The following is a 17,270-nucleotide window of genomic DNA, read 5'->3' on the forward strand; positions in this document are numbered from 1 at the left end:
GTTTAATATCTCGCAGTAAAATGGTCCATATTTCTTTAAAAATGATGGCGGTGAGAACGTAACCGTCAATGGCGACCGTTATTGCGCCATGATAACCGACTTTTTGATGCCTGAAACTGAAGCTAAATGCCAAAGAAAGTTCTCTCGAATGAATCTTTAAAAAAAGTAGTGAAGTTCGAAATGGATCACGTTTTATTAGCAAATATCTTGAGATTTTGTAAAGTAATTAAAAAATAATGTATATAATTGATTTAAAATTTATTAATAAGAATAACAATTCGCAGATGTACATACATATATACATGGTTCTTATGAATATGAAGCATGATGAATACTTTAACAAATCCAGCGACTTGACCTAAGTGCTCATGAAATCTATCAGCTTGCGCGCAATTTTTCGCTATAACGGTCCTGACAGACGACTTAACAAGTGTCTAGTTGTATAAATAAAATGGAATTTGGAAAACCAAACGATCTCAACTGAGTCCATATATTTAAAAGCTAATGAAATGAGTTTAAAAATAAATACGTTGCGACTGATACATCTAATATAGAATTAAAAAATAAAGTAAAAATGAAATAAAAACACAAAATATACATAAACAAAACACACAGACCGAACCAGCAGCAGCAGAACTGATGAGTCTTTTTATTTGGCAATTTCAATTGTGACCGCGAAATTTTCGCGCCTTTCTGCGCCTCCAAAGCAGATGAGAGCAAACATACCTACTTGTACATACATATATCAACGTCGCCCACTTTTTGTAGCTAATAAACGCATAAGCGGCGAACGTGTGTCACGTCAGCGGGTCTGTAGTCACCATTTGGCGTGATGAGGCTGGGTAAAGAAGGCGGGGTGTGGAAAAGATATATACCAAAATTTTATGAATATGATTATGCTAAGACATGAGGCTCAACAACAACACACTCATCACACGCCCATTTATGCGCACACACTTACAAACACATCCACAAAGTGGCACGTTTCACACATCAATGAGACTCTGTTGTTCGAAATTTTTTGAAAATGCGAGTGTTTTGAAAATCTGAAATCGCTTTCAATGTGACAGTTTGTCGTTCGTCTTTAGAGGTGCCGCAAGCACCTTGTGCGTTCTGGAAATAAATTGTGATTGTGAAAAAGGCCTTAGTAGTCGCCAAATCAACGCGTAGAATTCAATGTTTTACAGAATTTAATAATAAAAACTAAATAAATAAGTTTGAAAGTTTTATGCAAAAAATTTCACAATAATACAGCACAAAAATGCCGTTAACAATGGCTTTTAGCAGATCTTGTCTGCAATGGACTGTGATCGTGTTCAACACGCTGAGTTTGGTGGGTTAAAGGTTTATTACAGAAAGAATCAATATATAATTGTAATCGTTTTATATAAGAAGTATTTTGTGAAAAAATGTTATATAAAAACATCTTCTATAATTTTATATTAATTTCGTGTGATCTCACTGAAATAGGGTGAACGAAAGAAAGTGGTCCATAAAAAAAATTAATAAATAATATTATATGTAGTATATGGGAGTTGAGGTAGTATCGACCCCTTTTTATCTATTAACTATTATCATGACACATACTAAAAAATATTCTCTGGGTTTCATTAAAGTACCTCACATACAATCACCAATCATATGGAGCAAAGTTAGCCGGATTTGAAAATGCTGATATTAGTTATAAGGGGGCTAGGTCAAGTTTACGCCTATTTTTATTTATTTTAAATATTGGCTTATATATGCAGTAAAGTCACTCGGAAGTTCCAAAATCTTTATATTAGATATATGGAAGCTCAGGGACCCGATTTTGGCACAGTGCTACTATTCACACGAAAGGACTCTCTCTGAATTTAAATTGTATATCTCACTCATTGACCAATATTTTTTATCAAAAGTCAACTATAGATACTGGAGGCCACATATTTGGTATCTAGAAACAGTTTTAGTTGGTTATGAGCAATTTTTTATCATAAGGTGGCATACTTTAATGAAATTTTTGGTGCAAAATTGTAACCCTTTATATTAATTACTTCTTGATTGGTGTACTGGAAACTGAACGAATCAAGAATTTAAAATTGTGCTATATGGAAAGTAGGCGTGGTTGTAGTCCGATTTTCACACTGTGATAAGAGGTTAATGAAAAGAATGGCACGTACTAAATTTAGTCGAATTTAGTAGGGCGGGTCCCGATTTATGTGATTTCACCAAAAAGTGGGTGGCTCCACGCTCGGCGACCAACTTTCACAACGGTTTCTATAAACGCCTCTCATATCATCTCGGAGGTAAAATTTAATGTTTAGTGATAATATTTACTTTTTTCAAAATTCTTTTCCTACATGCGCGCCTTACATCTTATCTTAGTGCTTAGTTATGGCACTTTATAGCTTTTCGGTTATTGGTGTTTTGTGGGCGCAGTGGTCCGATTACGTTCATCTAAGAACTCTTAATTTTTCTGTTACTAGGGAACACATACGCCAAGTTTCATCAAAATATCTCAGACAGGATAGACAGCATTCTCCCGTATTTGAATTCTATTCGTTATTCTGATCATTTATATATATGTATGTAAAGATATAACTCTATATCTTCTCTTCTTAATTGGCGTAGACATCACTTACGCGATTATAGCCGAGTTAACAACAGCGCGCCAGTCGTTTCTTCTTTTCGCTATGTGGTGCCAACTGGATATTCCAAGCGTAACCAGGTCCTTCTCCACCTGGTCCTTCCAAGGCAGTGGAGGTCTTCCTCTTCCTCTGCTTCCCCCGGCGGGTACTGCGTCGAATACTTTCAAAGCTAGAGTGTTTTCGTTCATCCGGACAACATGACCTAGCCAGCGTAGCCGCTGTCTTTTAATTCGCTGAACTATGTCAATGTCGTCGTATATCTTGTACAGCTCATCGTTCCATCGAGTGCGATTTTCGCCGTGGCCAACGCGAAAAGGGCTATAAATCTTTCGCAGAACTGTTCTCTCGACCTCTGCACCATATAGCAGGACGGGAATTATGAGCGACTTATAGAGTTTGGTTTTTGTTCATCGAGAGGACTTTACTTTTCAATTGCCTACTCAGTCCGAAGTAGCACCTGTAGACAAGAGTTATTGTGCGTTGGATTTCCATGCTGACATTGATGGTGGTGTTTATGCTGGTTCCCAAATATACGAAACTATCTACAATTTCAAAGTTATGACTGTCAACAGTGACGTGAGAGCCAAGTCGCGAGTGCGACGACTGTTTGTTTGATGACAGGAGATATTTCGTCTTGCCCTCGTTCACTACCAGACCCATTTGCTTTGCTTCCTTGTCCAGTCTGGAGAAAGCAGAACTAACGGCGCGGGCGTTGAGGCCGATGATATCAATATCATTGCCAGGTCTAAAGCCACACTGATAAGGTCCAATCAGTTTGTTGACGGTGAGCTTTAATCTTTCACACAATACGCTCGATAGAACCTTATACGCGAAGTTGAGGAGGCTTATCCCACGGCAGTTCGCGCAGATTGTGGGGTCTCCCTTTTTGTGGATTGGGCAGAGCACACTTAAATTCTAATCGTTGGGCATGCTTTCGTCCCACCATATTTTACAAAGAAGCTGATGCATGCTCCTTATCAGTTCTTCGCCGCCGTGTTTGAATAGCTCGGCCGGCAATCCATCGGCCCCCGCAGCTTTGCTGTTCTTCAGGCGGGTAATTGCTATTCGAACTTCTTCATGGTCGGGCAATGGAACGTCTGCTCATCGTCATCGATTGGGGAATCGGGTTCGCCTTCTCCTGGTGTTGTACGTTCACTGGCATTCAGCAGGCTGGAGAAGTGTTCCCTCCATAATATAAGTATGCTCTGGGCATCGGTGACTAGATCACCTTTGGGGTTTCTACAAGAATATGCTCCGGTCTTGAAACCTTCTGTAAGCCGCCGCATTTTTTCGTAGAATTTTCGAGCATTACGAATCTAGTCTGCAACAAGATAATGGTCCGAGTCGATGTTAGGACCTCGGAGCGTACGAACGTCTAGAACACTGGAGACTTGTCTTCCGTCCATCACAACATGATCGATCTGGTTGGAGGCTTTTCGATCCGGGGACAGCCAGGTACCTTGATGTGTTTTCTTGTGCTGGAATCTAGTACTACAGATAAGTATATTTCGGGCCCCGGCGAAGTCGATTATCCTCAACCCATTTGGGGATGTTTCGTCGTGGAGGCTGAAATTACCGACCGCCGTGCCAAATATACCTTCATTGCCCACCCTGGCGATAAAGTCGCCAAGCTCGATTTTGACATCGTGGCGGGAGCAGCTCTCATAGGCGCGCTCCAAGCGCTCATAGAAGGCATCTTTGGTCACATCGTCCTTCGCTTCCGACAGGGCGTGGGCGCAATTCAGCGATATGTTGAAGAACCTCGCTTTGCGGATTGTGGCTAGACGTTCGACTTTTCGTGAATTGGCTTCCTAATAAATCGATTGCGACATTCGCTGTTCTGTTGGCACCACATAATGTCCAAGTCCATATCATCCAATTCGGTCCAAAAATATTCGGTTATCATTGAGCGATAGCGATTCCCATTCATAGTAACGTGACGGTCTTGAGCATCACGGAAGACCAATGATGCCGCCGGCCTTTAAACCGCACGAAACCGTAATTTTTGCGGGATGCAATGGTGACTTATGAAGTACGTATTAATGTAATTTCACAAAAATAAAGAATTTCATTGATATCCCAAACCGTTTTGTTTTAGCCTTTACATACGATATAGTGATTACCGAGTTTCTAGTTTAATTTAAACAGTTTACTTAGGTCATTTTGTACGATATTTAAAAGAAACTTAGTGTTTTCTTTGCCACCAGCTGATTCTGAACGGAATAAATCTAAACTCCAAACCATAATATATGGAATCCGCTGCATCAGTTACTTTGGCCCCATTATTTTCAATTTCGAACCTTTAATTCGCAATATAACATATCTGATATTAGAAATAAGCATTATGTCATTCAGTAATACAAATGATTTCAAATGTGATTGTCACCGTCACAATTTCGTCGAATAATAGGTGTTGATTTGTACGTAACATTTGTATAATATAAACTTTGGGTAACACTTGAAAATATAACCCGGACTTTGATCTTTGAAGACTACGCGAATATAAAATGTTCGGTTGCACCCGAACTTAACCCTTTCTTACTTGTTTTTCATTCTTATTTTTAATCTCTGACAGTAATACGGTAGCCTTGTGACTTCGTGGCCAATAATAAATCAGAGGATATTTCTTTATAGCTTCGCATACTTAAATAATTGTGAATATACTACATTAGGGTGTCCGTTATGAATAAAAAAAAACCTAGCTCTCTGAAAAAAGGCATTCAAACAAGTGTACTGAACATACATACAGTACCATTAGACCAGTTTAAAACGTCTTGAAAATGGTAAAAAGTGAAATTCATAGTGGGTTTTCAAGAAGTGAAAGATGAAGTAAGAAGAATTAAAGGAAAAATTATGTACGGGTGACTTGAGGTCGGAAGAAATGGTTATATTTTTCAAGGGTTAAAAACTGCCGAGAAAACTGAGAGCCCTATAGAAAAAAGTTATATGGAAAAATTATAGTTAATAAAAAATATATGTAGTTTTTGGATTATAAAATTTATTAATATAATATTTTATTAAATCACTTAACTTATTATAACTTTACATTTCGTTTTTGATTTATTAAGTTTACATTTTTCACAACTTATTATAAATTCAATTGTCAGGCAGCGGCTTGTCTGCCTCTCTTGAATACTTCTGTACTCCTGTGCCACTCAACTATTCTCAACTATGCTCGACTGCATATTTCGAATATTGTTCGAGTGTCGTTGGGCTTTATGTTTTTTACTTCGTACGTTCCGAAATACTTTTGTTTTAGTTTTAAGTTAGGTCCATATTGTGTACGTTTAATCTCTTCTAAGTCTCCTACCTTATATGTGACTTCCGCTTTACGCTTTGAATTAATTTGTTTTATTAATCTGTCAACTACCGAGTCAGCGTCCGTACTTTTAGTAGGATAACATCATCGATTAGTACCATTGGAAAGTTATCGCGTATTATTTTTTCGTTTATTTGTCTAAAGCAAAGCCTTTCGTACCATCTTTTTTTTTGATACCAAAACAACTGAAGAAGCATACCCAGAGTTGCTTTGTCGAATTATTCCTTCAATCAACCAATTATCTATTTGATTATCTATTGTCTTCTGATCAGCGGGTGAAAAACGTCTTGGTGTTTGGTAAACAGGAATATCATCTGTTACTAGAATCTTCATGTGCACAGGTGATTGTGCCTGCTTTACTGGTTTAAAATCATGAACCATATTTAAGACTTTAATCGCATATTAGTTTTTTAAATATATAACTTATGTTTATACATTCTCGTGACCTCAAAATTTATCTGAAAAATTCAAATATCCAAATATTTTGAGTATTTTATTTTTACTCTGCAAAAAAAAATATTTCTCTCTAATGTTGCAAACACACTGGATTTTTAAATGAAATATTAAACTCTACGAAAAATTATAATTTTGTTTCATTCAAAAATTACACTACTCAACAAATCTAATGAAAATTTTGGTACTAATGTGCTAAGAATGCTGTGGGGTATTAGATTACTAATTTGAGTTAAAAAATTTTTCATCACGTAAAGCTATTTTTGTCCTTTTAGTAAATGGTGGTGATTTGGCCCACACCCCTTGACTAGAGCACAAAAAGCCCGAGGTGTTGGGAGATTTTTACTATCGTTTGCGGTTTTAGTAACTCAAAATTAGCAAGAAACAGCCTCTAACATCATATGAGTAAAACGACCGAACGAGTGTTATTTACCCTGGTCTATATGTCGTATGAACAACATCGAGTTCATAAGGCACTTTTATGAATGCTCCGTATATGCGATGCAAAACTTTAACTTTTAAGCGCAAAAACTGAAACTTCATTGCGTTTGCAAAATAAAAATCTGCTTGAGAAATAACGGGCACCCTTATATACATATATGTATGTTTGCATAAATATTTATTAATCTGCCTTTAATCCACTATTTTTTATCCACAATGTGTTCATGCATACATATATCTTTTTTGCATATAGTTAAAATGGCATTACAGTTTTATGGATGTTGTCTCATTTTAAGTTGAGCCCCATGAATTTCGCTTTTTTGGTTGGTGCTCAAAATGCTCTTTCATGTTTTTGACACCTTTTATTGTGCGTGGAAAATGAAAAATATGTTTTTAACTAGACAATGTCAAGTTGTCACACTGCAGACATATATAAAAATACAAACACACAAATAAATAATGTTTGCGAGACTTGTATACGAATCCATATGCATAAGAGTATATATATATATATATATATATATATACATAGCATTTACAAGCATGTATTCTCTTATATTTTAAACTAATTTAAGATTTTTACTCACATACATACATACTCCTGTACTATAATATTAATCGCACGAAATTAATTTTATTTTTTTATTGTGGTTCCCGTTTTAATTTCTTATCATTTAGCTTGTTTCCATTTTTTATGACGCACATAATTTTATTCGCTGAAGATCGTCTTATGCCAATTTTCTTGTGGTTTGGCCAAAAGTAGGACGAATACAAGGTTATTTGAGCGTTAAAATGTCTCAAATGCTCCATTAATTATTATACCTTTAAACTAATAACTTTCGTTTAAAATTAAATTTATTTAAAAGAGCTAATTTTTCATTTTTATTGGAATTAATAAGTGTGGCAATAATCTTGTTAAACAATTTAAAGATATTTTTGATATTTTGTTGTAACACTTTTCAAATAAAAATTAACATTTTCATTGAAATTTAATTTTGAACAAATTTGTATTAAAAATTTGTTTGCTCCACTTCTTATTTCAACCACCTGCTTTGGGTGTTCAGATTCACTTTCAATTTATGTAACGTGGCGTATACGCAACCTAAACTATTCAACCTTTACTTAAATATAGATATACTTGTATTTGTGATTAAACAAATTTTTTTGTTTTTAGTTAGGATCTGCAAATACTAATATCAATATCCTAAAAGTATAGCACCAAACTGTATCAATCCTGTCGTTTTTCTCCAACGAAAATCAGGATAGTGTGGACTACCATGCCGTATGAGTAATATCTCAAATCAACTATTGAATGCCCAAAGGCATAAATTATCGACTCTATATGCATCGTTGCAGATAAATTTGAGTTTTTGCGAAAACTAATGCTAATTGTAATTATAAAATAATTGTTGCAAAATAAGTAAAAACAAGAAAACATGGTAACTTCAGTTGTACCGAAGCTAAAATAGCTTTCACAAATGCAAAAGAGTCTTTTGTTTCCGATCATTATTGAGTAATTTCTTCGAAGAAAGCATTATTGTTTTTGGATAGTATAATCTGCGTGTAAAAATTTGACAGCTGCCGGATGACTAGTTTTTGATTTATTTAATGTTGAGTGAAATAACTTTTGTTATTATGAAAAAATGAATAAAAAGAAATATCGCATGTTGCTAAAATATTGCATTTTGCTTGGAAAAGACACAATTGCAGTTAAAGCTTGATGACTAGTTTCCGGATACTGCCCCAGAAATCAACCATCTAGGATTGGTATGATAAATATAGACGTGGTGAAATGAGCACACAATGGAGATGTTAGAGATAGCAGGCACTCTAAAGATATCAACTGAATATTAACGTTATATCATTCATGAATAGTTTGGTATAAGAAAGCTCTGTGCAAAGTGGATGCCGCGCGGGCACACATTTGACCAAAAAAACTACGTTGATGATTCGGAGCAGTGTTTGGAGATGTTCAAGGAGAATAAACCTGAGATTTTGTGTTGCCATATGGATGAAAGATGGTTCCATCATTTTACTCCAAAGTTCAATCGTCAGTCATCCGAGTGGACTGTACACCATGAATCCGCACCAAAGCGCGGTAAAACGCAACAGTCGGCTTGCAAGGTTATGGCATTTGTATTTTGTGATGCGCATGGCATAATTTTGGACTACCTTGAAAAAAAAAGAACGTTAAAATTGACATTGCGTTATTAGGCTGTTTGAATGACCGTTTGAATCGTCGAAAAACGGCCGCATTTGAAGAAAAAGAAAGTGCTGTTTCTGCAAGATATTACACCGTGTCACAACTCAGTGAGAATAATTGGGAAAAACCCTTGAATTGGGCTTCGAATTCCGCATCCACCATATTCTTTAGATCTATGTATATCACTCTTGAAGAGAACTATGTTGAATACAAAAAAGATTTTGCTAAAAATATATATTTTACAGGCTAGGGATTTTTCAATTGGTCTGTTAATGTTAGATAGAGAAGGATCCTAAATATATATTACAACACTTAATATATGATTTTCCGGAAGAATCCGAACTTGATCTGGAAAATCCTAAATCATTCTAGTTTCAAAAAAACGTTTTTTTCATTATTTTTATTATAATTACCTTAAGTACTCTATATTACTTTACGTTTTGAAAATTGGCAGACATCAAGCTAAAATAGACTTAGGTTGCTGGCACCTCTTTTCCGTATGGCTATACATATAAAGTTCTTTCCTCGAAAAAAATTTTAAAATTTGACTACTTATTTGTAAATAAAACAAAATGATTTAACTAAGGATTTTGTTATCACATCTCCTATCAGTATTACAATCATAATTTTACATAAATTGTCTCAAATTGTACTAAAAACATATTTTCTCGAATAAAAATCTTGATTTTGATTTTCTACTACAGATTATTGGCATACTCTTAGTGGTTGCCTGCATATATGAATTGGAGAAATTCACAGAAGGATCAGCTGAGCATAGAGAGAAACTTGTACAGCTGGCTTCCGTCAGTTTATTGGTACTCTCCTCATTTGTCGGCTGTTTGGGCGCTATTAATGGATCCGTTAGGATACTCTGTTGTGTGAGCGAAGATTATACAAAAATCAATAGAAAAAACAAATAAAAAAAAAAACAATTTTGTTGATATTTCAGTACGTCACAATGCTAATAGCCATGATAGCTTCTCATATCTGGAAGTTATACCGTTACAATGAGAACAAACAAATGGCTGCAACAGGGAAAATGCTGACCGCAGCCTGGATGTCGGAGCTGGTTAAGAAAGGCGCTATGGATACCATACAGGAGACGGTAAGTTGTGAGATTTTGCTATACTATACACATACTTGTATATCAACTTTGATGACAATGAAGCTAATTTTTCCTTTTCAAAGTATGAATGTTGTGGCGTTTCGAGTAGTTTGGATTATGTGAATCTCAATGTGAAAATACCGCTCACTTGCTATCGTTCTCAGAGCGGCTTGCGCAGCATTTATCCATATGGGGAAGGCTGTTTGGTGGCGCTAAAGCGTGCTTATATGGATATTTATCGCTATGAGCGTTTGGGTCATTCGCTGCTTATTGGCTTTGAGGTGAGATTCACAATTGAAAAAAAAAAAATTAATAAATATATTATATTAAATATATTATTACTTTTGATTGTACTTCACAGGGTATCGGCATATTGATATCACTCTTGCTTATCTGCAAGTTGCTGACAAAGTCACGTAGATATAGTTACTAGCATTCTTTCTTTATGTTTAAGTAGTTGTGTAAGATAAAGTAACCAGAAACAAAATTATATTATAATGTCCATAATTAATAATAATTTATAAAATTTTACAGTAAAAAACTTTTGAAATACTTTGACTTATATAAAGTCTGTCGTAAATTGGACCATTGAAAAGTATTTGGTCTGACATTGACAGACAGTCCTTGGAAACAAATGATGACTTTATTCTTCGATATTATATTTTTAATTTTTATAATAATAATTATATAATATACAGTAGATTCCGGTTATAACGACTTTCAAGGGACCGACGATTTTACGTCGTTATACCCGGAGGACGCAATAACCAGAAGGAGCAAAGAAAAATTTTTTTTTGTTTATTTTATGGTTGCCATGTTCGTAGTAGGCTTTTAAAATAAAACAAATTAATTTTTAAATCAAAACAAAAAATTTAATTCAATAACCTTGGTTTTTCAAAATAGGTCGTATACATATAATGGATATTCATAAACTTAATATAACTAGATTAATTTCTTTTCTTTTACTTTTTATTCTTAATTTAAATAATCAGTAATTTTTGATTGTTTTGCAGTCATTTTTGACATTTAAAAACAGTCGCGCACCGCATTATTTAAACGAGAGATGCTGTGCGTTAAACTCTCGTCATTAAAATTCGAATGGACAAATCTATTTAGTAGTTCTGCAGCCTTCAGTGCCTCCAAAACGCTAGGTGCTGACTCATCTTCATTTCGATCTTCCACGTTGTCGTCGCTATCCTGTCCATCATCTAATATATTTTCAACAATTCTGTCTTCGGAAGGTTCCTCACAAGTCGCCACACCATTGTCAATAAGAACATATTCATCCAGTTCTTCCTTTGAAATCGGTAGCTGATTTTTTAGAGCTCTTGCCCAAACAGATAGAGGAATGTCATTTTCGATTTCAATATAATTTGAGCATGAGCTGCTGGAACCATCTAAATTTTCTACTGCAAGCCCAGAATGCTTAAAACAATTCGCAATTGTCAATGGTGAAAGTTGTTGCCATGCATCATTTATCATTAAAATGGCATCAAGTATGGTTATTTTCGGGTAATTTTCATCTTTGTTTTCATCCATATTGCTGATTATTTTAAGTACAAGATTTTTCCGAAAAGTTGATTTAATCACTCGAATTATGCCTTGATCCATTGGTTGTAATACAGATGTCGTATTTGGTGGAAGGAAAACTAATGTCATATTCGTTTGGTCACTAATTTGGGGATGGGCTGGACAACTATCAACTAATAGCAATATCTTCTTTTTCCGCTTTTTAAGCTCAGCATCCCAATCCCGTACCCAATTAATAAAAATTGTAGATGTCATCCATGCCCGGCGATTACTATAGTAGTCAACAGGCAAAGACTGAACATTTTTAAAGCATCTAGGTCGCTTTGATTTTCCAATGACCAATAAATGCTTTTTCATATTACCACTCATATTGACTGCAAAAAGCACATTTATCCTTTCCTTGGACAGCTTCCCTCCAGTGCATTTTTCACCTATAAATTAAAATTTCAATAAACAGATTTCTTCAAAATAATTTTCTTTCTCACCTTTAAATTTTAATGTTTTGTCTGGAGTTAATTTGTAGAATAGTCCAGTTTCATCGGCATTAAAAATTTCCTCATCAGTGAAATCTTTTCGTAGTATAGGCCAAACCTTTGTAAGCCACTCGCTAGCATCAATTTTTTGTACAGACAAAGATTCTCCACTGACTGTACCGCCGACAATATTATGCCTGACCTTAAAGCGGCTTATCCAACTCACAGTACAATTGAAATTTTCAATTTTAAATTGCTTAGCGAAAAAATTTGCTTTTTCTTGAAGCAGTGGACCACTTAATGGGATTCCTCGACTGCGTTGCAATATGAACCACTGTAACAATGCTTTGTCCACTTGATCTTGAGTTGAAGCTCTGACGCGTTTCGGCTTTAAGATATCACTATTAAATAACGTTTTAATTTTTTATTTATTTTTTTTGATTGTGGCAATTGTTGTGTGGCTTACGCAGAATTCTTTTGCCAGAGTAACGTTACGCTCACCGGCTTCCAGGCGCCGAATAATTTGCATTTTTTCTTCAACAGAGAAGCACTTTCGTTTTTGAGACATTTTGCGGGTGTAATGCGCAAGTGTCGAGCTTAAACTGAATGACTTCCTTATTGCGCATTTTGCGCATTTTACGCATTAACTCACATTTGTCGAATTTACGCATTCACAAAAAAGGGAAAATTGGAAAAAAAAAAACTAGAAATATAACGGGACATCCTATCGAATAGGCTATGTTTTCTGCACACGCACGCTGTAAACATTTGTATGACGTCAGCATTGCACTTCGACTATCTCTCTCTAGCAGCAGGGTTGCTAAGGCGACGGCTAAAACTCTCAGAGAGTAGTGAGAGTGTAAGAGCCTTCGTGTCGCTGCTACGCACACATGCAAGGGTTTCTAATTACGTCGTTTGATGCTTAAATTTGTTGGCATTATTTTGCTGAATTTTTTTTTTTTCGTCGCTATATCCGGTTGAATTCTGAAAAATTTCGTCGGTATAAGCGGTTAGTCGCTAAAAGCGGAGACATACTAAACGGAGGCCCTTTCATATAAGTTTGTATGGGGACCAACCAAGCCATCGAGTTTTCGTCGCAATAACCGGACGGACACTATAAGCGGAGTCGTTATAACCGGATTCTACTGTACTATATATAGAAACTCAGCATACATAGCATCCGTAATGACAAAAGTACTTCTCGTCAAATTTACATATATTTCTACAGACCCTATATGAAAGCAATGACAGGTTTGACAACAAACCAAGTACGTTTTCTAGAGCTTAGCGAATAATATCAGTCGGCAGCGAATGAATGGCGATCGATTTTTGTGATCCACCGCCAGCCAGACGGCGACAGCGCATGTCAATTTGTTTACCGTGATCATTTTGCATTATTTCTCTTCAAAAATACTGTAATTGATGTTGATACGAGCCAAACGGAGTCTGCGTGATGTTGCTGAGAACCAAAGCGTTCCAAATGAGCTACGGCGTGAGTAGCTTTGATTTAGAGTAATGCATTTTTTGTAATGACCCTCCAACATTTCGATATGGGTTCGCCAGTATGAAGCTATGAGACTTTTAAATTTGACGTTCGTCCTTTTGACCCCTTAAAATCAGTCATTTTTGAGCTTAGGAAAAAGAAAAAGATAATGAAAAAATAGAGATTATGAACAGAATCTTGAAAAAAAATTTTCGCCATGAAGTTTGTAACACTCTGAAAAAAATTTCGAAGACCTCATAGCTGTTTGATTTAGCCTGTCCATTGGCTTATGCGCAAACCGTTTTCTCAGTTTTTGAGATATTGATATGAAACTTAGCACACGTCAAACCACTATAGCATAAAGCTGCAATACAAACTTAATGATCGGAAGCAAGTACTTGTATGGAAGAGTACATATTTCATTTCACGTAGTATCCGCAAGAAATTTGGTAGAGATTATTATCTTAGAAATTTTTTCAAACCGGACTACCATAGAATTTAGTTGTTATACAACCTGACCGATCAAAAGCCAAATAAAGATCTTTTCACACCTTTGTGTGAAATGCACATGTTAAGGGTATTATAGCTTCGCTGAAGCCGAAGTTAAAATTTTTTCCTGTTTTTGTTTCATTTCTTATCTCGTTGCGCCATCAATGATTTATATACATAAATAGAATACATTTGACTATCTAAACCTAAACCATCCTCCCCTATTTTTTCTGTTTTTTATGGTTCTAATGATATGGAAAATATTTAAATTCCCTCAACTTACGAGGGAGAATTAATAAGTTATAGTTTGGTTAAATGTAAAAAATTCAAGTCAAACAAGTAAGGAAGGGCTAAGTTAGGGCGAAACCGAATATTTTAAACTCTTGCAACTTGAAATAATCAAAGTCCGGCAAATTTCTTCAGGTGAAGGCAAAGTTGTATATTAAAATAAGAAAGCTGGGGGTAGTCTCGACCCGGTTTTAAACATTTAAGCCAATAATACTACTATGACCAACAAATAGTAAGACTTAATTCATAATTTTAAGATTATTAATTTGTTCTTCAAAATCTATATTGTCCCCCTCAAAGTAATCCTCATTGGATGCAATAATTCCGTCCTCTTTTTAAGAATAGTTCGCGCAAACCATGCATTAAACTCAAATAGTATTCCTTGTTTGGCCCATCGGAAGAAAACTGTAAACATAGCCTTGATTTTTGACTGCTTTGATGTGGTATTTTCGGTTTCTGCTCACGATATTTGGCCGATTGATCGTCTGTTTGCGGGTCGTAAGCATGAATCTTAAACTCATCTGCCGTAATAAAACGTTTCATGACATCGTGGTAGCCAGAAAGCATTGTTTCACAGAAGTTAGCGCGACGCTGTGTTTCGAAAAAATTAAGTGATTATGGAACCAATCGTGCTTTCACTTTCCTTAGGACCAATGACCTTTCAAAATGGGTTTCGCCGATCCTTCCGATATTCCAACTTAAAATGTTCCCTGGGTTTCAATAAGATACCTCAGTTACTATCACCAATCAGTATGGAGTAAGGTCAGCCGGATCTTCGAAAATACTGTTATAAATTATATGGGGGCTAAGTCAAATCTTCACACGCTTATATCCATTCTACGTACAAAGTTACGCTGTTATCAATAAAACACGCTTTTCCTTTTCATTGGGATAACTCACATATTGGGCGATATATACGGCATAAATTCACCCAAAAGTTCGAAAACCTTTATATTAGGCATATGGGGACTAAGTAAAGCTTTTAACATTTGACATAATATTATCGGGAAAGGAATCTCTCCGAATTTCACTTATATATCTCACACAATGATCGATATTTTCGGCAAAGAGCCAACTAAAGGCACTGGGGTCCACATATATGGTACCTAGGGGCTTGATCAGTTTTAATTCGATTTGGACAATTTTTGGTTAAAAGGTGGGCTACTTCAAAAGCACTATTCGTACCGATATATGTATGTACTTGATTTGCATACTGGAAAACGATAAAATCTGATGGAATTTTAAAATATGTTTATGGAAAGTTGGCGCGGTTGTAGTCAGATTCCGCACATTTTTGCACTGAAACATAAGATAGTCAAAGATTTTCACCAAAATGTGGGCGGTGTTTCATCGTCTTATTTTGACACTTATTTATTACATAAAAAAATTCTGAATATATTTTGAAAAATGCTTTCATGGCAGTTCTGTTGTTTGTGAACTGAAAGCTCGGATTTATCGAGTGTTACTCTACCACGCAAAGTATATACTTATATATACGGCACGTAATTAGTTGCCCTTATCAAAATACTCATATTTTTGCTTATGAATATAAGTTGGCTTTTCCTTCAACGTCTGGCACAAAACCGATAAAAACTACACTAACATATGTTATGTGTGTAGTCACGTAAATATAACAGTAAAATATATAAATAAAATGTGTATTGTCGGCTTAGTTAATGATTCATCGTTCATAGTGCATCTGGTCTCTGTTTATTGTTGTCTGAAAAATATGTTTCTTTTATTCAATCAATATGGACTTGAGAGTGCGGTACATACATAAATATACGATACTTTTGAAGTATATTCTCTTACATATATCCTTTGAGATATTATCTCGTTTAAATGTAAATTAAAAATATCGGTAATTTTTATTGATTTAAAAAAACTTAAAATAATCCTGAGAAATTTGAAGTGAAGAGTTCTTGACTTTGAACTTATTCAGTTAGAAAACTAGAGAGTCATAACGTCATTTAGACGTTGAGTCAGATGTTAACCTTGGATTGGAACATCTAAATAGAGTAAAATTAATACAGACAAAACATTCAGTGGGATCTTTGATAGAAATTTTACTATAGAAAAATTGATAAATGTTTCAAGGTCGGCGTCCTCCATGGTTGTATGACCATCTCCACCTGCCATATCCATCGAATCTGAAGCCTGAGGGCCATCAGTTTTACCATCCGACGGAAGTATTCTAAGCTTATGGCTTCCTAGATTTTGCTGAGAGGACCGATGGACTCCGCATTTAGCCGAATCAGCGCTTGTCGATATGGTTCTTCGTTTCTCTCCAGCCTTATTACTGTCCTGTCATGCGTGAGTAGTGAGTACTATCTGAGGATCTCCTCAATCAATTTCGCTGGGGAAGGTTCAGCTGGCAGCCAGACGTGAACCATAGGGCAAAGCGAAAGGTCCGGTTTGTCCGCAGCTTCCTACTACTACTATGGGGGTGACCCCTCTGACTACCTTTAGGAAGTATGAGGAGATAGCCACCGCCACTCTCTTCCATTCCACGCGGAAGATGTCACCATCCACCGTGCTGCGATCGAACAGGCCTAGCTCTATTGAGCCAGCGGGGAAGGTACACTGCGGGCTACCAGGGTTTTAATGGAACGAGGGCGGTTGCGACATTAGTCTGTCAGCTATTTCTGATGAATATCACCCCATCATGCTCAACCAGCTCAGGATTCTACCAAAATCCTTAAGAGCTAATCCTACTCATAATCCGGTTTCACAGTTACAGTAGTGAGGAGTTGAAAAACCGCAGGTAATTTAGCGTTACTTAGGATGCGCCAACTTGGAGAGGACCTGCACTACATTCCCATCAATAAATATACATTTTTTTTTACAAAATTTTCTATT

The 17,270-nt window shown here is 35.8% G+C and overlaps 1 protein-coding gene across 1 annotated transcript; it reads left to right on the forward strand.

Moving 5' to 3' along the window:
• Positions 1–1,098: 1,098 nt before the first annotated feature.
• On the forward strand, positions 1,099–10,622 carry LOC126757108 (protein late bloomer). Its single transcript, XM_050470727.1, has 5 exons — positions 1,099–1,333; positions 9,748–9,921; positions 9,993–10,148; positions 10,232–10,429; positions 10,510–10,622. The coding sequence occupies exons 1-5, from the start codon at positions 1,262–1,264 to the stop codon at positions 10,579–10,581; spliced, it is 672 nt and encodes a 223-aa protein (XP_050326684.1). The 5' UTR covers positions 1,099–1,261; the 3' UTR covers positions 10,582–10,622.
• The last annotated feature ends 6,648 nt before the right edge of the window (positions 10,623–17,270 follow it).

The sequence above is a fragment of the Bactrocera neohumeralis genome, chromosome 4, assembly GCF_024586455.1.
Source record: "Bactrocera neohumeralis isolate Rockhampton chromosome 4, APGP_CSIRO_Bneo_wtdbg2-racon-allhic-juicebox.fasta_v2, whole genome shotgun sequence".
Lineage (NCBI taxonomy): Eukaryota > Metazoa > Arthropoda > Insecta > Diptera > Tephritidae > Bactrocera > Bactrocera neohumeralis.